The sequence below is a fragment of the Ictidomys tridecemlineatus genome, chromosome 6, assembly GCF_052094955.1.
Source record: "Ictidomys tridecemlineatus isolate mIctTri1 chromosome 6, mIctTri1.hap1, whole genome shotgun sequence".
NCBI classification, from domain to species: Eukaryota; Metazoa; Chordata; class Mammalia; order Rodentia; family Sciuridae; genus Ictidomys; species Ictidomys tridecemlineatus.
The window spans coordinates 133,041,521-133,064,516 of NC_135482.1; the positions used below are offsets into that span (position 1 = coordinate 133,041,521).

A 22,996-nucleotide genomic window follows, 5' to 3' on the forward strand; every position below is an offset into this window, starting at 1 on the left:
AATTAAGTTATTTGTAATCCTTACTATACATAAGAATATACTATAAGAACATCATTTAAAATTTATAAATTATTTAATTCTGAGAGTTTCCATTTGAGATTTTCTGACCACAGTTGACTGTGAGTAAAACAAACTACAAAAAGCTAGGCTTTAATGGGGGTCAGCGGGATAGGACCTCCTATAACTCCTTGAGGCTCGATTTTTCATTAAAAAAAAAAATGTTTTTGTGATGCTGGAGATGGAACCCAGGGCCTGGTGCATGCAAGGCAAGTGTTCTACCACTGAGCTACATCCCCAGCCATCCCTAAGGTCAATTTTTAATAATCATTTATCTAATACCCTCATATTCCTATTAAAGCTCCTAGCCCCATTCAGCAGACATTTAATACATTCAGCAAGTATTATGCATGCATGTGCAAGTAGAAAGTATGTGGTGGAAATGAGGACTTAAAAGGGATAAATTCTTATCATCTACATCTAGGTATTTTGAAAATACCTAGATTCAAATCACTCTGACTCCCATTCTCAAATGCAGTAAGCTTCAAATGAGACTAAGTTACTTTCACTCCATATTTTTAAACAGCAAGGACAAAGAGGGAAATAATTATATGCCATTAATTAGAAAACTGAGATTCTAATTCTTAAATTTATAATTCTTTTAAAATTTCTCTCCATCTACCATAAAAGTTTTCAAATATTTAGAAATATTGAAATAGTATGATAACAAACAGTTGTATATTTTCTAGCTAGATCTACCGACCGTTTTCGCTTTGCCATATTTAATTCATCTTCACATATACATTTGTTTGCTTTAGTTAAACAATATAAAAGCTGCAGGCATCTTGACACTTTGAATGCATATGAATCTCCTAAGAATAATTTTATAGAACCACAATATTTTCATCACATACAAGCAAAATAACATCAAAACCCATATACAGAAATTTCCAAACATCTCAAGAAAGTCTTTCCCTTAAAATTTCCCCCAAAACCACTATCTAGTCAATAAGGTTCACACATTATTCTTTGTTATGTCTCCAATCTTAACCCAGATGCAGTCTTCAAAACCAATCTTTACACACACTTAACTACCAACTCAGTTTTTCAAATCTGTAATCCTGAAATATGCCCTTAAAAATAAAGCCTTCCAAATATAAAGATTAGCACACCATGCCTCTTGGAGCAAAGAGGTGAGATCCAGACTTTGCCTGAGCATTTGAAAATGAGGTTCACTTCCCTGTCAAACAACTTAGACTGTATTAATAACTACACACACTTTAAAGTTTAAGGAATCAAAAGCAATGCTCTAGTTTTTATCTTCCCAAGAAATCAAGAATTTAATCTTCAAGGACTGAGACGCAACAGGAAATTGGAGGAACAGACCAAAGAAAAAATGCAAATGAGTTTGCTCAGAGCCAAGGGGCAGTAGACTCACCACTCCATGGAACAAAGACTCGGGGAATCTTCAGGAATTGAGGAGAGACTTAGTTACCCACCAAGCAGCCAGCCCCAGCCTTCTAATCAACACAGGGGACAGGGGAGGTGGCTGCACCACCAATGACCACATCACACCACTAATGACCCCTACTGTACCTCAAAGTACAGAACGTTGTCAATGAACCTGCAAGGGTTGGTTATTTTTGATATCCAACAAACCATTCCAAATACGCTCTTTTTAATTCTATGACTTAGAACTATATAAGAGCTATAGAAGCAGTAAATATAAAGATATATTTCTACCTTATTTTCAATTTATTGAAATGCTAATAATTATCTTCTATCAATATTATTTTAGTAATTTAGAAAACCATTGGATATATCCATTTTAAAGTTACCATCCTTATATCATAATTTGGTTGAAATAATATCTGATAATAAATGAAGGCTCACATCTAAGCCATATGTTTTTAAAAATTTAAAAAGGTTGGGTGGAATGGGAGGCCAATTTTATTCAGCACATCCACTCAAGGCAACATAACATTCACTATTTAATTTATTCCTTGTAGCATATTCAGGTTGGGAGAATACATACCAGATGGTTTGATGCAAAATTGTAGATGTTTTCTGAGAGATAGTTATTATCTCGTCCACATTTTATGGCTAAGGAAACCAAAGCTCAGAGGCTTGAAAAACCCAGATGTAGAAGGGCCAAATGGTAAGGACAGGAATGGGACTCAGGACCTACTGGACTGCAAAGTCAGAAGTGGTCTCTAGAAAAACGACCCTTGCATTCCATTCTCCTTTGTATGCAGAAAGCAGATAAGAAATGTAAAACTATTACAGACCCTGAACTATAGTTTGTCTCTACCTTGCTATGAGGAGTTACTTCAAAGTAACCTAGTCCTTTCCAAAATGGTGTTTCATGAAAGCAGATACCACTTTTCTAATGCGCAACAAACAGCGGCAGCATAGAAGAAAACGTCCCCACTGACAATACCAATCAAGAAGCAGGGCTTGAACCTGCCTGACTCTACTACATTGTTCTGCAACATCTGACTAACAAGCCTCAGAGCTGCAACTCCAAGTGCACCGTCTCTCACTTTTGACGTATACCCTTTTGCTGGTATTATGACCTTTTACATTTTAGTCACTATGACATTCCTTACCTAATATTCCTTTTAAATTTGAAATTGGAAAATACAGCAATTATGACCCAACTTTTAAATGATCTCTTGATTAGCAAAATGATACAAGTAGAGAGGAAGAAAAGGTTTTAAAAACTCAAAATGTGCAACAGGTTGATCACTAATATAATGCGTGTTTTGCCCTAGCAAGATTGTTAAATACCATTGGATCACCCTGAGAAATGGTGCAACACAATAATTAAGGGCTATAACTGTTTAATACAAAATTTTAAGTGGTTGGTTTCTCCATGTTGCATAGCATTTGCACGTAAGGATCTGGCTGATCATTAGTACAAAAACACACGGGGCTTAAAAATGTTACATGACTACTCTCCCTATAGTTCTTGGAAGTCAAGAAGTCTAACTCCTGAGCATGGGAGTGAAGACAAAGGATGAAGAAGACAGAAAAAAAAAAAACATATGAAAGAATAACACATATTCCAACCCACCATGTTTGACATTAGGACGGGTCAACTTCCAAATACCACAAAAATATCAACCTCCATAATCTTACTGCTATATACATCTTAATTCCAGATGTTAGGAATCAAAACACATCCCAAACTTCCCCTAAATCTGGATGCAAAAACGGAGTCCGCTCTGAGATCATCATCCACACTTTCACCATTACTCGGTGCTAGGAGTAGGCACTGGAGGATGGGTGAAGGGTGAAGAACAAAGCAGCTCAGGACCTCACACCACACTGGGCTTGAGTATGAAACCTTGGGCTTACACGCCCTGCCTGTCCTACAGGTGGATGAGCAACAAAATAAAGATTCTCCACGTTCATAACTCATCCAAGGCCAGCAACATCAGGGTGGTTTTTATGAAGCCATCAATCTATGAATCTGGGAAACACCATCAGAAGCTGGTCAACTGGAAATGTAAATTTACACCAAACTGATAAGGTCTTGGAAGATGAAATTAAATCTATGAAACACTGGCCACTTATTCTTTGACCATAAAGCACAACCTACCTCCATTGGTCCTATTTGGTTGCTGATCTGGAGTTTGGGCTTGAGGTGAATAATACTGTTGTTGCTGGTAATTATTTGAAGGAAAATACTGGGAACTGGGGCTCTTCCTACAATCCCGAATGCTGGAGAAAGTCTGTGAGTGGGGAATGCCTCTTTGGAAAGGTGAACATCTTGGAAGACGGGGCTGAGGTGGTGGCAAATGATCAAATTCTTCTTCATCCTCCACACTATATCGATCATACTCTTGATCGCTACATGTCCCTTTTTTTCCTGAACTCAGCGACACACTGGAACTATGTCTCGACACAGATGCTGAAGTGGATGCATAATCTTGCCTGAGACCTATAACACAACCACAAATGCTGTTATCTTATAATTTCAATCTTGCTAATAAATTACAATTAATGAAATATATGATGAAAATTTGTGCAAAAAAATTATTCAAATACAGACTCCTTATCTTCTTCTTAGTTAACAAAATACCCCCCAAACACACTTACTTACCAAATAGATATCTAATATTAGGTAATTCGGTGTTTCAAAAAAGATTGCCCCAATTTCAGTGATGATTAAATATACCTGCTATGGCTCTATCAATACATATTTATCAATTTCCCTAAATGACCCCCTTTCAAATCTGGAGATGTTTAAGTAATTCAGAAAAAAAATATATTCATGCTTAGTTTTCTATAAGTTAGAAGAAATTGAAATAGTCAAAACTCTGCTCAAGAAAGAAATCTCTATAGTCAACTTTCAAAGTTGAAGGAAAAGTTTAAAACCCAAGGCACAAATATTTTCTAACGAGGTCATCTCTCTTTTATTCTTTTTAGTTACTAACATTATCTCTTTCAAAGCCCACTGATGCTTCAATACTTCAGTTTTAGGTCATCCTGCATGATAACGATCTAGAAATTCTCAAACTGTGAGTTGTTCATGATTTAACTTGAACCTTTTTTTTTTTAAAGCAGTCTATCCTCAACTACTTAACTTCTGAAACTGACATCCAATCTTTCAGCCATATTTTTTAAAATGAGAATTTAAATTTATTTCTAATAATGATATAAAATAATTACTTTTCCCCTCAAAATGTATCTTATTGAATCTTGCAAAAGCATTACCATGTTTCCCATAATAGCCATGACCAATTCTGAAAGCAGGAAACTGATATGCTTAAATGACACTTGGCTGTTTCTGTTAACATGAAAATACAATCCCAAAACAAGTTTAGCCCAGTTGTGTGACATAGATCTTATTGTGCCCTTTGACACCGTTAATGCTTTTGAAGTGGTTTACACCAATTGTTATAATTTTATTGCAGAACTAGTGATAAACGGTCCCATGTCCAATGATCTATTCTTTGACAATTATTTACCCTAAAGGTGTATCAATGCATTTTTAATTGTATGTTTAAGATAACTGTAGAAAAAAACCAATAGAATAGAGAAGAAGGGAAAGTGATGAGGAGAGGAGAAGGAGAAGTATTGGGTACTGAAATAGAGCAAATGCTTTTACACTTATGTCAAAATGAATTCTCGTTAAGAATAAAAAAAAAACTTTGAAATTAAAAAATAGATAACCATAGAATCACATATACTGGTAGGAAATAATGATTATACACTTTACCCAGTTTTCCCCAATGGTAACATTTTGCAAAATTACTGAAGAGCATGATAACCAGGGTATCAACAGTGATTATACTCTGCCCATCTTATTCAGATTTTCCCAGTTTATTCATGTATATATGTATGTATGTATGCATTAGGTTCTTACAGTTTTACTACCTATAGCTTTGTATACTACCACCAGTCAAAATAATGAACAGTTCCAATATCAGAAAAATCCTTTGTTTTATCTTGCTATAATTATATTTCCTCCTCCTCATTTCTGAGATACCACACCCCATTTTCATCCTCAGTAACTAATCTGTCCTCATTTCTAAAATTCTGCCATTTCAGAATGTCATATAAATGGAATTATACAATATGCCATCTCTTGAAAAATCATCTTTCTTCGCTCAGCATGATTCCCTGAAGCTCATATAAGATGTAGTATCAATGGTAACTTTTTATGGCCAAGTAGTACTCCATGTTATGGATATACCACAATTTGTTTAAGCATTCACCTACTGAAGAGCATCTATGTGAATTTCAGAGTTTGAAGCTATTGCAAATAAAACTGATAAGAATACTTATTTGCAGGATTTTGTATAAACATAAATTTCCAATGCTCTGGGATAAATGCTCAAGAGAACAGGCTACTGAGCCAAGAAAGCTGCGTGTTTTGTTTCTTAGGTAACTGCCAACCTGTTTCCATAGAGGCCATACCAGCAACATCCACATATTAGTGTATTTTTAGTACAAGTGTGCCTAACTCCCATGGTGCTCTTATGAATGGAAGAAGCACAAAACAGCTTCCATCTATAATGAAGGAGGACACATGAGAAAGATCCAAATTTCTTGCCCGTTACCTGGGAGAAGGGCCTGATCTTCCCCCACCACTTGTATTTCACTTTCCTAATTTAAAAAGAACATACTTTCTTCTTGCAGACGAGCCATGATCTGGACATCAGTGAGGTCCTGTAATTTATATCCCATGGAGATAGAGTCATCTTCCAGTTCCGAAGTACTCAGCTCACTATCGATAGATGACTGGGGACTGAGAGGGGAGCCCCTGGAGTTGTAACCTAAAACAAAGGAAATGTGCTGGTTATTTAAAGAACTGATATCCATATATGCTTTACAGTTAATATACAGAGAGTAGCAATATTTTCCTGTTTCCATAACATCACAAAAAATGCCCAACACATCACAATTTGATAGACAGTAAACACATCTTCACATATTCATATCTAATAAAACTACGTGACTACTATTCCTTAAATTCATGTTTTAAAATTAAAAAACAAAATCACTCAGCACTGCCTACTAAAAAAAAATTTTTAAATGGTAAATTCCATGTCATTTTTTTTGTGTGTGTGGCACTGGGGATCAAGCCCAGGGACTTGCACATGCTGGCAAGTGCTCTGCCACAGAGCCACACAACCAGACTGTCATGTGTTTTTTTAATCACAATAAAAAACCCACTGACACAATATCTAAAGGTATTGTATGAAAATACATATTTATGGACACTTTCAGTTAATCATACATACATGTTTCTGTACTGCTATAAGGGTTTATATAATTTTTAATTATAATTTAATCCGGCCCATTCTTTAATGGATACATACAGTAGTATCAAAAATGGAAACTATCACATGTTAAAGGCCTACAATCATAAAAAGAAACATAAAAAACCCTCATAATATACACCAGTGAGTAGTCACAGGAGACTTGGAGCCACCCACAAAAGTGAAAAAAGCAATGGCTTCATTCAGATACAAGAACCAAAGAAGAAAGGACCCAAATGGAAGAAAGCTGTAGGAATGGAACACACCAATGCTGAGACAAACAAGGAAATGGTGAGACCTATGGCTATTTTTTCCACCTAGCCCCAGTTTAATTAAAAAAAAAAAAAAAAAAAAAAAAAAAAAACCTCCCAGAAAAAAATTAAAAAACAAAACAACAAGATATAAAGACTTGCAATCTTGGAAAATTGAATCATTATAAAAACTAGTTGTTTGACCCACTGACTATATAAGCACATCAGGCATTTGGAAACACACAACAATATGTGTGCTTTTGTTAAAGGGGAAGACAGTCTCCTACACACAATTGAGATCAGTGCTGTTAGAGTACATGTTAATGCCTAGGCCTTTTGATATTGAAATAAGGATGCAGCAAAACTCTTCATTATATCAAGATTACCCTCAAGTTTTTTCAATGAATGATGAACGTTCGAGTTTAGTGACTGAATTGCAAAGCAAGCAACTAGTCAAGAAGTTGAAATATTACCTGTTCTTTCAGGTGTTAGTATTGCTTTATTTGAGGTTTTAGAGAAGCTGGGAGTATTAATGCCATTGCTATAAGGGCTGAGTCTTGCAACTGGACTATAAGGAAAAGCCAGTGAGGCCGTTGAAGAGAAGAGACTCCGCCATCGGCTAGCTGTCACAGAAGCAAAAAACAGCAGCAGTTAGCTATATACAAGCAGATGTCCATTTGTCAAAAGGAAAAAGGGAAGAGATTTTTTAAAAGAAAGAAAAACAAATCAACTTTTCATGAGAATATCTTAATTGGTTTTCATTTATCTAAAGAAAAAATATGTAAAAATAACCAATTTGAGAATTAAGGTCCCATTTAAACATCCACTAAGAGAGAGCAAATTATTCTTACTTGGATTAAAGTCAATGCCTTCATGAAATAAAATGTAGTTGAATTTCTAAATTAGAAACATTTCCCATTTCTGAATAAAGGTTTAAGTACTATAAAAAAGTTCAGTGTCAAAAGAAAAACTAAATAAAAAAAACTTGAAGACTTAAGAAACTGTGCAAAAATGTTCTAATATTAACCATTCACAGTCCTATATTTTTAGGTTAATTTTCAATAAACACCACAACATGTTGAATAAAAAATCTTTTATGCCAATTTGTACTTGGGAGAAACTTAAAATGACTTGTACATCCAAATGACCTTGACCTGAAAATAAGGTTAATGGAAAAATGACAAACATAGTAGCAGAAGGGCCTCTACACCAAAACATTATGACAGCTGTTTTACACGGCAATGCAGAGATGATTGGTGATTGCTTAAAGTTAAAAATATATATTTTTTTTTCCAAATTTTCTGCATGGAATATATATTATTTAAATTTTAAAAGTGGGATTCTCAGGGCTAAGGTTGTGGCTCAGCAATTGAGTTCTTGCTTCGCATGTGTGAGGCACTGGGTTCAATCCTCTGCACCACATAAAAATATATAAACTTAACAAAAAAAGTGGGATTATGTATGGTATTACTTTAATACTATTTTGATATTGAATTAAAATTTTAAAAAGGAATTATACTTATAATGGGCAGGTAAGATAACTGTTAAATTATCTCATCTGTCCTAGTTTATTTCTCCCTCTCAAGACAGCATCCCCTTATAATCTCTAAATTCCAGGACCACGAAAAAGATCTGAAATTGTAAAATCTTATGACACTGGACATCATTTACTGTCTCTTCTTCACATGGTATAAATCACTGTGTTGGAATATTTTCTGAAAAGGAATCATTTAGACATCTACTATGCAGGACAGCAGGGAATACAGTAAAGGTACATATAAATCAGGTTAAACTTCGCTTTAAGCAATAACTTGGTTTATATTTATTAGAAATTTGACAAAACTTGGAAGAAACAAGCATAAAATGAACTGCTTTGAAAATCATTTCCCAAGTCCCTTCTAATGAGCAATATTAAGGAGCAGTCCTACAGCTGAGAAGTACTTGAAAATGGGCAGTGGGATGGGGAAAAATTGTAGGATGTGGAGAGTCAAGAAAATAATCAGCTGCCAAACTCAAACTCTTGAGATCCTTGTAAAATCCCATCGATGTTACTTAAAACAGCAGAACATTTCCTTTTACTTCAGCGAGAACTCTTAAGGTAAGCACCATCACATTCCAATTATCTTTTCCTTACGTAGGTGAAAGAAGCCGGCAGGGATGCTTTCAGAATCCACATTTCACTAAGGAGACACAGCCAGGAAGCCTGGTTCTCAATTGACTCCAGACATTTATGTCACATATCCATCCATAATTTATTGTGCTTAAGCAACTCTTCCCACTCTGAACCACAGCAGACATGCACTCCCAGTCCCTCGCTTCTGTATAGGTCAACTTGACCAGGAAATATACTGCAAAATAGGGGTTAACGTGCAACACACACTAGGTAGCTATTCTTGCATCCTCCATTTCCATTATTCAAAGTCTCTCATTAAATATTCTATATTAAAAAAAGGTCAATAGTTCTTTGTGGCTGCTAACTTGCTTAACAGATGATGTTATTTTACATCAGTTTGATTGCTGGCCAGGCAAATTACAGTGACTGTGTGTTCTCACCCACAGATGCAGTGAACGACACATCACAAATAAACAGCATTCATTATTCTGCACAATAACTACTGTGACCCGGCTTCCCTGCACAATGACACAGTTATTGTGGCTGTGACAGCAAGATCCCGGCTAAGAACACAATTAGCATCTATTGCAAGAAAGAATGTTCTACATTGTTCTTCAGCATTGGGGTTTAAAGAAGAGGGAGGAGAGTTATTGTAGAGGCAAGCTCACAAAACAACGATGCTCTATTAATGCCCCCAAGCTTGTAGTGGAGGAGGAGAGGGGGAGAGGAGCGGAAGCATGCACATCCTCCTCACTCTTCACTATGTAGCTGAAGAATCATAACAGAAATTGCTTTTATAAAGAAAAATATGAAAGAACGTTTAAAAAGGTTAGTTTTATCTTTTATATTCAATTAATTAACTATTTTTTTCATTTAAAGATGTTAAATTATTTGAGAGACACAAAGATGATCAAAATGACCATAGAAAGACACAATTTTGCCAATGGAGGAAATAAACTACTGAACAATAGCAATGAAATTTTTCTACATTCCTCCAAAGATCTGTTTATAAGAAAAACTGGAAATGACATGGATTTTTTTTTTCATTTAATTTTCCAGTCCCCAGAATTGTACACAGTTGGGCCCTAAAATAATAATGCACTGAGTAAAGGTATCACACTTGGCAAGGTTTTCTTTCCCAAACTTAAACTGCCTCCCAGCACACTGAGCAACTGCATGCTCCAAGTTCTACTGCAATTTCCTTAAGCCACTCACCACCTCTCTCCGTATTACCACTGCCTGCTCTTCAACAAACTGCACCAACACAGGCAGCAAAGCTGTCCTCAGCCAGCCTGAGCGAGCCCACCACCAAAGTTGTCAGTCATCACTTGTAACTGTGTTGCTCTCATCCATTCAATTATACAGTAGCTTCTCATTTATCATCAGATCTTAACAGTGTTTCACATCATCTCACTATTGCCCTTATCCACTGCTATGTACTTCATGTCCACCTTTACAGTTTTTCTGAAACTACCGTATTAAAAATACACTCCTGGGCTGGGGATGTTGCTTGCCCACTAAGTGATAGAGCACTTGTCTAGCATGCATGAGGCCCTGGTGCCACCACACTGCAAAACAACAGAAACAAAACACACTACTCTTACTGGTTAGACTTTCTACTGTCTCCTTGCCTGATAAGCATTTTCCACTAAAATGAATGTAGTACGGGACTAAGTTGCAGACTGATAAATCATCTTTATGCAAAAAAAAGAGAGAGAGAGAGAGAAAAGAGAGAGTTCAACGTGCTTAATAATCTACTTATTAACTTTCTATGTATCTTCAGAGTTGCCTACTTAAATTACAACACCTGTATATTTTTATTCATCATTGTATATCACTAAACTATGAAAAACCCCACAGATCTGATAAATGATAACATAAAGAAAGTAATAAGAACAGAGGGGACAGGACAGGTTTAAGAACCTACAGTTCTTTAATTACCCCCACCAAAAATTATTCTGTGACAACAAAAAAGTTCCCAGAAACTATACATTTCTACCAATCCTTGATCATCTTTGAGCCTAAATTAATAGTAAATACAAGAAATAGCAGGTGGAGTGGCACACACCTGCAATCCCAGCAAGGCTGAGGCAGGAGGATTACAAGTCTGAGGCTAACCTCAGCAACATAGCAAGATCCTGTCTCAAAATCTAAAACATAAAAATAAAAGAACTAGACCTACAGATGTAATTAAGTGGAAAAATGCCCAACCTCTCACTACCCATCTCCTGCAAAGAAAGAAACTATTCAAATTTTGTTGAATATATGTATCTGCACATAATCAAAATCAAATTGAAGTGATTCGACTTAATTCATATAAAAAAAACATTAATTGATCTAATTAAAATTTCACAATAACCCGCAAAAGATCAGTACTATATTAAACTGAAAAAAGTTAAAAAATAAAGCAACATTTTAATATGTTCTGTAGACAAACCATTTTCACATTTTTTCCTCATTACAAAGACAATTCAGTATCTAACACATCTTGACACAGTGCATTCTCAAAACTTTGGCAAGTTAACTCCTTACTTCAAACCATCCTACCACTCCTACCTTGAATCCAGCTGCTTAAAGTAACCATAATTTAGTATAATATCTGAACACAGACGTTAGTCTGGACTTTTCAATCCAGCTTAGAAGCTTAGTGAAGATATCAACCTATGAGAACACTTCCTTAAAACTTCTAAGTAACTACTAAATTGTTGAACTTTATCAATCTCAGTCTTATGACCTCCAACACTAAATGATTTTATATCACTAATGGCAAGTACCTGAGACTAGGGTAACCGACCCATCAAAATTAAACAGGAGTCAGTGTCTAGGATAAGCTGGTTCCCACGATGCTGCACTGCACAAATAAAATGAAGGATTATGCCAAACCCATCAGCTGACAATTAATCATGCAAGAGGGTAACAAAGAAAGCAATGAAGCTTCCTTAAAATCTTGAAATGCCACTGTTTTTTTTTTTTTAAAAAATCAAAGAAATAGTTCGCAATGATGATCATAGTTAGCAGAAGTTCTACACACTCTACCATCAATAACATACGCATCTCAGCTGCCTGGTTCAGTGGAAAGCCCTGGAGGGCAGTACTCCTACTTCTTCTAGTGGCTTCTCACAGTAGGCTCCATTAGTTATTCTAGAAAAGCAAACCTGATAGTCTATCTATCTTCCCCCCCTCCCCGTTTCTTATCAAAGAATAAGATCCTAAAAGGCAAAACTCTAATGCACCATGTTCTATTAGCTGTCTCTTGAATCACAGTAGGGGGTCTAAAAGCATCATCCCTCCCCAAGGATGGACCATCTTGGCAGTGTAGAAAAACAGGTCTAGGGCTGGGGTTGTGGCTCAGCGGTAGAGCGCTCGCCTAGCACGGTGGGGGAAGGGGGGGTATCCTGGGATCAATCCCCAACACCACATAAAAAATAAAGAAAGAAAGATGTTGTGTCCAACTACAAATAAAAAATGAAAATATTCAAAAAGAAGAAAGGGCTGGAGTTGTGGCTTAAGCGGTAGCGCGGTCGCCTGGCATGCGTGCGGCCAGGGTTCGATCCTCGGCACCACATATAAAGATGTTGTGTCCGCCGGAAACTAAAAAATAAAACATTAAAAAATTCTCTCTCTCTCTCTCTCTCTCTCTCTCTCTCTCTCTCTCTCTCTCTCTCTTTAAAAAAACAAAAAGAAAAATAGGTCTAAAGCAGCCCTGTGTTTTCTTTCCCGGCTTTTAACGGTTCTGATAAAAACTCATTAACAGCAAAATTTAGATCTGTTTTATTAAAATTTATAGGCTGTTCTCTAATTAAGTCATGATTTTCTATCTCCTTGTTCACACCTCTCTTCTCAGCTAGCCAAATTTATATTCTCTTTTATCACTGACTAATCATCCATGTTTCTGCCTTAAGGAGCTGACCACTATTATTTAAGTCCTATGTAGCCCTGAGCAAAAAAGGGGGTGGGAAAAAAAAAGTACCACAAGTTGATTCTGACATGCAATGTTAGAGGCCACTTCCAGAGTCATCAACATTTACCGAGAGATACCAAACAAAACACTGAAGGTGAGTCTCCAGAGGTTACCTAAATGTCTTTCATAGAAAACACTACATTGCAGTTCCCTGTCTACAGTCATTCTGGGAAATCTGCCTGGCGTCATGCTTTCACCTCTTTTACAAACTGGTTTCTCTCTTCACTTGAGTAGGCACTCACTATCTTGGCTGTACAAGACCAGATGCCACAGATACTGAGTTGAATAAAATATGTTGACTGCCTTCCACTCCTTCCCACTCCAATTTCTAAAGAAGAGCTATTGCAGAAGACAAGCTAGTGAGCTGGAGAATTCTATACCTTGCCACAGGAAGAGCAGTAAAAGCACTCAGAACAAAGTCATGACAATAATTCAAGTCTCCACTAGAAGACACTAAGTTTAAAATGACCCTTGAAGATTGAAGCATTTATGGGAATACAATGCTGTTTTGGCTAGAAATAGCACATGTGAACTGACAGAGGCATGAAAGGGTACTGTACAGTCAAGGGATGGTTAATATTCAGGCACAGGGCATATGAAAGAAGAGCTAGGCCTGGACAGGTTGGTGGGATTGGTTTCTGCCCTGTCTTATACACAGCATACACACTAATATACAATTAGTATTTTGACTTGGAGAAGGAGAAACATGATTAGATATGTGTTTTATGATGACATACCTAGTCATAAAATGATTAAGTAAATGGTCATAGACTAATGACTGGGAGACCTGTTAGGAGGCTTCTCTAGCAGACCTGGTGAGACACGACAAGGTCTTCAACTAAAGTGAGTACAACATCTGGTGAGAACAAGTTCAATAAGCCACATCTGATAAAAAGTGGAAATATCCAGGAACCCAATGAACACAGTGGAGAAAAGGAGAGAACCATAATCAATGACATGGTCCCCAAGACACTAATGTCACCCACTAAGATAAAGAACATGAAACACAAGGAGAAAAAAAAAATGAGTTGAACTAAGATGGTTACGAGACATGCCTAACGTGCTGGAGTCTGGTCCAGAGTTGGAACTCGGGGAAACAGGGCTAAAGAGATTCAGGGAACATCAACACACAGGTGTTGGATGAAGCGGGGACACAGGCAGGAAGGAAATCACATACGGGGAATGTTCAGAGGGAAAAGAGAAGAGTTAAGGAAGGAATAATTAATGAGAGATCAATAAAGGAAACTGAGAACTCAGTCAGAAAGCTGAAGGACGGATGGAACCTCAAAAAACCAAAATGACTAATGCAGAAGAGCTGACAAGGGAGCTATAGCCAACAGCGGCAACCGTTGCAGAGAAGTCCTATAGGAGGAGGACAAAGAAAAAGGCTTCTGGCTAGGACAACTAGGTCCCTAATGAGAGAAGTCAACAGAGGAGTGTTAAGAGTCAAGCAGGCAGAAGATGAGGAAGTAGAAATCTCTGGACAGAGAACTGGCCACCAAACCAAAGAAAAAGGAAACTGTAGCTTGAGGAACATAGGCTCAAGGAGAATGAGATGGTTTTTAGGATCAAGGAGACCTGCATATTCACAGAAGAGGAGGGAAAAAAAAAAAAAAACAGTGGAAAAAAGAAAAAAGGGAAGGCACTGAAGGAAGACCCTGGAGATCCGAGGAATGGGACAGAGATGACCTGCAGGGAGCAGCCTTGGAAGGGGAGTGGGAGCTCCTCTCTTCCTCAGAAAAGACAGAACAGAGACCACAGAGGACGAAGATGGGTTTTAAGGTCCCCTTTTTTGTATAAACCAGAAAGCAATAATTATGGTGAGAAGGCGGATACTGGAAAACACAGCCTCACATAGGAATGGCCACCACTGGAGACAAGAAAAGCTAGCCATGGAGAAGCAAGTCATTGCCAGATGAGTCTGGATAGCATATCTCTGGAACAAAACTAATCTCAACATGTAAACGTCAATAAAACATTTGGAAACACTGTTAAGTGTCTGTCCTTGTCTTATGCAGAAGAACTGACAAGGATAGTCATGTGTGGTGACGTCCAAGGACTTAAAATCACAATTAGAACAAACCAACAAACCCTAGGGAGTGAAGGTAACCAGTCACTGTGAATTCTAGAGATGATGGGGTAAAAGATCTTGGTAAGAAGAGTCTAGATGGGATCTACAAGACATGCATTCCATGTCAGAGATGACAACAATGGGCTAGCACAGTGGTTAGTAAATGTTTTCTGTAAAGAGTTGGCTAACAGATATTTTAGGCTTTGTTGGCCACAGGGATCGCACTCATAACTACTCAACTCTGACATCAGAGCTTGAATGTCACAGAAGACATGCAAATGCTTGAACATAATTGTGTGTCAAATAAAACTTTATACACACTGAGTTGAATTTAATAAAATTTCCATGGGGTCATGAAATTATTCTTTTGGTTTTTTTTCAACTTTTAAAAACATGAAAGGCATTCCCAGCTGATGAGCACTATGACAACAGGCAAAAAGCCCAATAGGCCATGGTTCGTCAACCTGAGCTAACATACATACCAGTTTTGTGATAATTCACTCGGAAAAATGCATGCCGCTAGAACTATACTGCAGGGGTATGTCAGGTATTCAGACATAACAGTGAAGGCCGATGGAACACTTCTTTACTGTAATTTCCCACATTACATTGTCATAAAACCCAACCAAAGACTAAAAGGACACTGGAGTCAGAATCTACTTACCTGAGACCCTGTCTCCATCCTGCCATGGGCTAGTTTTGATATTTGGAATAAATCATACAACATCTTAATGTTACACTGTTCTCAGATGGAAAAAAAAAAGGTAGTTTGTAGGAGGGTAATAAGCAGGACTACAGTGAGTACAAGATGAAAGTTTGCAACATGCATTTGCAAACTATACAGTGTTTTTAAAATGAACATTTCTACCATATTGTAGCAAAAACACAATCTGAGGGGGAAAATGCTCTAAAAGTTAGGGAGTAGAAAAGAGCATCTGAAGAAATTTTCCACTTTTCACCTTTCCTAATTTTTAGGAAGTTTAACCTAGTCTTCTTGAATGATAGACATGCTCTTTATCTTATTTAGACAATTTCATAGACTTCATGGTTCCTCAAATGTTACCAACTCAGAAGCTAAGTAATGCAGCACGAACCTTCAACAGTTTGATCAGAACCTCTGACAGTTCTCTTATTTGTCCAAAGACCACCTCAATGGAAATAAACATCCCAGGCGTCATACTTTTAAGAAATATGGTTTCTTCCCTGGAAAGGAAGGGAAAGGAAGGCAGGCCAGGTTACCAGACTTTGAATCATCTGCTGTATTCCTTCTTTATGCAATAGGTATGCAGGCCTCAGTTCCAAGCCACAAAGAGGAATTCAAATGCAGAGCCCTTTACTAATACCAGTTACAGAGTGGTCTAAAATCAGTGAAGTTACAAGAAAACTTTAGTATTTTTTATTCTCCTATTAATAAATCAGCAGGAAGTTTTATCTGGACAACAGCATTTTGATTTATGCCAGAAAACTCCAAGGCAGGAAGGCTTTTGGTTCCATAAACCATTCTCTCAGTGCAAACTCCCCAGGTCCATCATCCAGACCTTTACGTACCATGAGCCTACAGAAATGCCCAACACAGAGATGCACTCAAATATCTGGACAGATTTCAACAGGAGAATTTAAAAACCAAGATAAAGATGGTACACTACTATTTCACGCTATAATCTGCCTAGACTGAGACAAAAATTAGCCACAGTGTGTAAGTAAGCACTGCTGACTTGGTGCCAAGCGGAGCAAGCCCCGAGATCAGGAACATATGGTGTGCAGCTTACTGATCCACTATTTTCTACTGCGTAAACTTGAGTAGCATGAATTTCTCCAAAATGCTCCAGGACCTAATAAATAAGCATATGGGGGCTAGAAAATAGTACTCCTACTTTGAAACAGATGTTTATAGTGCAATTTGCTTGACATACACAAAATAAAGAAAATTTAGCTATAATGTATATATCAATTTCAGGTAAAGAGAAAGTCTAAAAAGCCAGAACATGCCCGTAACTGGCATCTTGGGAACCATTTTAAAAGGTTAAGTCAGTCATTGTGCCCAAACTTCTCAATCTTCAAATTACAACTAGACAAACCTACTAGGTTAACTTGAATCTTTTCCTATAGCTTCCATTCATTCAACCCATAGGGACAAATGCAACAATTTAAAATCAGTAGCTAAGATAGACAGACACACACACACACACACACACACACACACACACACACACACACACACCCTATGATTCCAGGTCACTGTAAATGTTTAATATTTAAATTTCTAGTTAAATTAAAAATGTAAAAATCCACAGAAGCATGACTTACATATGACCTTTAAGAAACAGCTAACAAAAGTTCATTTATCTACATAACTAATATCTAGAGCTAATCAAGGAAGTCACCTCAACACTATATTTTTAAGATTTTAAAATATAGTTGGTTTGAAAGCAATTAAGGGGTAATATATATCCCTAATGATCCGACAGGTAAATGTTTAATAGATATTTGTTTAATGAAAGTTTGAAAATTCCATTCTACTTAGTATATTATAGATAATACTTATTCCATATGGATCAGAATTTCACTTTTGATACTGGATTTTGGTAGTTCAAATGCATCCTAGGTATTAAGGGTTTCTTCATAGTTATTATGATGTTAATGGTTATAGTATCTATTCATCAGAATTTTTTTAAAAAATCAGACCTTTTCTGCTTCGACCACACACTTCATCTTTCCCTCACTGCCATTTCTGATTAGTGGATCCTTTTGTAGGACTTCTCTAACCAAAATGATCTAAAGAGAGAGCTAAAAAATGAGGTTCTGGAAGGGGAAGGTCAACTTGGAATGTCAACTTGTTGCACTTAATGACTTATCACAATTGAAGATAATCTGGCATCTTTAATCCCACCCAGATCAAATCAGTGTTGTCCTTATAGTGTGGTCTCTCACTTCACAAGTCAATCAGACTTCTCAGCTGCTGTTAATAAGGGAGAGGAAAATCTAATTTTAATAGAAACTACACTTCAAAGGCATGTTTGAAATTCCCTTTTACGGAAGTGATTTTCCCCTGAGGCCTTGCCTGCTACAGCTTACGTCAAACTTCAGGACAGTGAAAGCGCCCACAGAACACGGGTGAGGGCCTCTGTGAAAATGACTTAATCCAGAACCCAGGGAAAACAATGGCCTGATCATCTGTCCCTGACGTGATTCTGGCATACAGATTATAGACAGCCTCTTTCGATTGAGACTACAGCCACAATGCAAGCCATGACCACCAGCTAGAGTAGCTTCTACATCCTACATGAAATCACTGAGATGTCACAGAACTTAGTTCTCTGAAGAAATAGGAAAAATAATCTCCTATCTGAAAACAGTAGAACGTAAGTCTAGTGATCACTAATCAAGTCTTCCTGCCTATCAGTGTTCAATGTAGTGGGAAAGCCAAGTTCAGCCCACCATTAGACAGCACCTCTGGGTTCCCCCGTAGAAGAGTGATGAGGTCAAAATGCCAAGGTCTCCTGGGCTAAAAGACTCTTCCAGTTAGGGGCACAAAACACAGGGCTTATAATCCAGGGGCCTCTGAGCCACTCACCTTGAGAGGTGGTAGAAAGCAAATATATAAACAGAGTTTTGGTCAAGGGAAAAACTATTTCTTAGACCTAAGCGAAGCCATTCGTGATATGACTCACACCGAAGAACATTAAAATTTACAAAAGAGTCTAAAACAGGAGAGTCTCTTTCCTTTCCCTGCCTAGAACCACTTTTGGAATCTGAAGAAAATTACACAATTAGCATACAACATTAAGTAGGCAGACCAAGTACCACCTTGTTGGTATCTGACTTCTGGCAGACCTTTAGTACACTTGCCCTCCCTTACTGTCCATCTCTATGTCTGGTGGATACTCTGTTTATATGGCCAAGACTTATTTTCAACTCTTTTATAGTTGTGGTTAATACAGCTGTAAGGTGATCATTAGATGTGAAAGGACCAAAGGAAAGAAAGTGTTGACACTAGACCCTAACCACCAGGGCAAGAACGTCGTAGAACTAACTGGGAGTAGCTCCCTCTCTTAGTTCATCTCTCTCGGCTTTCCCAGGTCATCTCCCTGGCCACTATTTTCCAGATGTCACATCTTTATCCTTGTAACCTTTCCATCATTAAGGGAGTAAAACCTTCTAAATTCTTACAAAACCTAAAGTCTTTTTCTTTTATCCCCACATTTGGTTTATATGCTTGGGTACAAAATTATAGTTTGAAAATAACTTTCACTCAAAACTTTATTCATTTTCCATCTAGCATCAATGTTACTTGTGAGATCTCTGACGTCTGTTACACTGTCAACCACCTACTTCTTTAAACATTTTTAGGACTGTCTCTGTAATGTTTGAAAGTCAACTAGAGCTAGGTGGAGGTTTTTCAGGTCCTAGTTCATCCTGAGGACCTCTCTTTCTTCAGCTCCAGGAAATTTTCTTCTATTATTTATTGGTATTTCCTCTTCTCAACTGTCTATTCTCTAAAAGAGCCCTCACTAAACATTAGAAGCTCTGAGCCCCTAACTCTTCTCATACTGCCGTTTCTCTTTCTCGGAGATAACTTTGACTTCATTTCACATAAGTAGTTTGGTTCTTGGCCCTGGCCCATTTTAATTTCATTTCCAAAAAGGTAAAAATAACTATGAAGCTTATTTATTTATTTATTTATTTATTTATTTATTTAGGTACCAGGGGTGGAACCCAGGGGCGTTTAACTACTGAGTCACATCCCCAGCTTTTTTTTTTTTTCTTTTGGCATTTTATTTAGAGACAGGATCTTGCTGAGTTGCTGAAGCTGGCCTTGAACTCACAATCCTTCTGCCTCAGCCTCCCCAGATGCTGGGATTACAGGCATGTGCCACAATGCCCACATTTTTTTTTCTTTTTATTTGTTCTTTTTAGTTATACATGACAGTAGAATTCATTTTTAAAGTAATGACAATTTGACTGCATTTTTTTTTTACAGTTTATCTTTCTTTTAAAGGTATATTACTATCAAATCTCAGTCCACAAAACTCTTTATTCCCTCAGATACTAGTTTCCTGTAAATCTAATTGATTTTTCTATTTTGTTCATGCTATTAATTTTTCTAAAAAATCAAGTAAGAATTGGTTATTGGTTTGCTTCTATGAATAACAATAAAGTTAACCTGAACAGGTAATTAGTGTAAGGTTCTACATTGGTGCAGGGATTGCCTCTAATTTGAGAAAAACAACAAAAGACACTACATTTATGGGTGGATTATTCCACAAGCATGTTTCCCATGGACACCTGGACAGGCAGCATCAGGGTGGCTGCAGACCCCAACAGCGCAATGGAAGGGTGAAGAATGCTTTAGAATTTCATTTAATCTGCCTCTCACCCTCTGCTCAGTCCAACATGAGTATCCATACTTAGATCATGCTACCTTCCCTAAGAATATATATCCTGATTTCCTGGGTCTTTCCTGAAGACTGCCCAAATTTATCATCATCTTTAGCACTACTCATGTCCTAGCAATTCCCAGTGCTATAATATCCTTTTATTCATCCAACCCTACTCATCTGAAACCACTACAAAAATGGAAGATAAAACTGAACACACATACAGACAGACACATAAACACACACACACACACACACACACACACACACACACACACACACACACCACTCCTCGAAATGCAATCTTACAACTACAACAATGGAGAATATAACTACGACAGTAGCAAAAAAGTAAACTCACAAAAACTGGCATGTGCATCAAAACTCAAATACATAGCTGGGCGAGGTGGTGCACACCTGAAATACCAGCAGTTTGGGGGGCTGAGGCAAGAGGATCACAAGTTCAAAGCCATCCTCAGCAACAATGAGGCACTAAACAACTCATTGAGACCCCATCTCTAAATAAAATACAAAAAAGGGCTGGAGATGTGGCTTAGTGGTCGAGTGCCCCCGAGTTCAATCCCCAGTACCAAAAAAAGTTTAAATACATACAGCATTACTATACAAATTTTAAAGTTCTCACACATTATAAATAATTTAGGATATCAACAAATCAAAGCCTTATCTTTTCAAAGTAAATTGTTGTGTAGTTTGACCACAATTTTAGCTACTACTTCTCACATGAAGTCATAAGAAATTCAACATTAATGAGAAAAACTTGGAAGTGCTTTCTTCTATTTATCTAAGTTTGAAAAAAAAAAATCACCCTTTCAAAATTCTAAAGCCTAACCTTACCCACATTCCAAAGAGTTTCTAAAATCACTACTTTATTCAACACAACTTGTCAGATTTCAAAAGAAACCCTGTTTTCTAAGACAATTCAGACAATATTTTGTAACTTTCCTGTTCAGGGTTACATTGTTCCTTTGCTTAAAACTATTAAAGGTTTCCCAGACCTCTAAGGATAAAGTCCAGAATCCTTAACAGCCCTGAAAACTCTACATCAATCTCTAGTTCCATTTAGAGTCACTGGCCTCAAGATTTCTATTTCCTGCCATTCCAGCCTCACCACTATGGCCTGCCAGTCCCTCTCAGGTCACTCACCTCCTCTTACTGCAAGGCCTTTCCAAGCACTGTTCCTATGACCTAAGACACTCTTCCTCCCTGACCCACCCACCAGAGTTATGGGCTAACTATCTTCTCCCACTGATTCTCAAATCTTTGCTGACACATCACATCCTCAGGGAAGTTATTTCTCCAGCACAACCCTCAGATTCCGCTAGGTCGCCTGTTAGAATCATCACATATTTTAAGGCTGAGGAAGAAACAGAACAAGAGTTACTACATGTGTCATCTGTTTCTTACATCAGACAGTCCACACCAAGGCCAGGCGCTAGGCTTGTCCTGCTCCGCCTCCATAATTAGCGCTGGGCCTGCAGCTAGCTAGTACTCAATTCTTCACAACTTAGGTTTTTAATCATTTCTGATTAAGCCCCAGTGTTTCAGAAAAAGTCTAGAATTCTTGCTTAAACTTGACGGTACTTTTTCGAGGTCCCAAGAAACAGGCATAAACATCTATCAAAATAAAACCAATTCCACTGTCATACAGTCAAATTAAATCAACCATTACAGTAGTTTAAAAGCAGTAAAAACTACTCTGGGGGCAAACAGAGGTATAGCTCCATGGTATAGCACACACTTGCATCTGTGAAGTCCTGGGCTCAGTACCCAGCACACACACCCAAGAAAAACCCTTTAGGAGAAACTATATAGTATTTTACTTTTTTTTTTTTTCTTTTTTCACAGTACTTATGTCTAGCCCTTTTTATTTTGAGATAGGTTCTCACTAAGTTTTCAAAACTGGCCTGGAACTTGCAATCCTCCTTGCGTCAGCAAGGGTATACCACCACACCCAACTCTATTATTTACTTTCCTTTGTGGGAGTAACAAAATAGCATGTCAATTGTAAACTTACTGCAACAACCATTACAGACTGTCATAAGTTATTGGTTACTTTAATAAACACCTTTCTAATTATGGTTGAAAAGATTAAAAAAAAACCCACAATGAAATACATGCACAAGTGACAAAGGATTTTTTAAGAATAACTGACAAACATATATTCAGATAGCTGGATGTAACAGATGGAAACTGCAAATTTCATAGAGGCACAATTCCTAATTATTTGTAACTAACTGCACTAAATCACTGCCAAAACTAAAACTAATGCATTGAGGTTATTCAGAAAATAATAGCAAAGATGTGATAGAACTCACAGCTATGACAACATATCTTCAATTTCCAGCACACAAGAATAACGTCCAATGTTAGGAGACTCTGTCTCAGCACAAAAAAAAATGAACATGATTCCAAATTGTTTTTGCCAATGAAA

The 22,996-nt window shown here is 37.3% G+C and overlaps 1 protein-coding gene across 2 annotated transcripts in view; it reads right to left on the minus strand.

Annotated features, from left to right (window-relative positions):
- Slain1 (SLAIN motif family member 1) overlaps window positions 1-22,996 on the minus strand; it is a 56,798-nt gene that overhangs the window by 12,396 nt on the left and 21,406 nt on the right. Inside the window, exons 3-5 of one of the 2 annotated variants that reach the window (XM_078015758.1) lie at window positions 7,495-7,644; window positions 6,135-6,284; window positions 3,602-3,943 (exon numbers count right to left, since the gene is read on the minus strand). In XM_078015758.1, the coding sequence (XP_077871884.1) occupies window positions 3,602-3,943; window positions 6,135-6,284; window positions 7,495-7,644 (642 nt within the window). The remainder of the gene's footprint in view (window positions 1-3,601; window positions 3,944-6,134; window positions 6,285-7,494; window positions 7,645-22,996) is intronic. The other variant, XM_078015759.1, reaches the window with a different exon arrangement.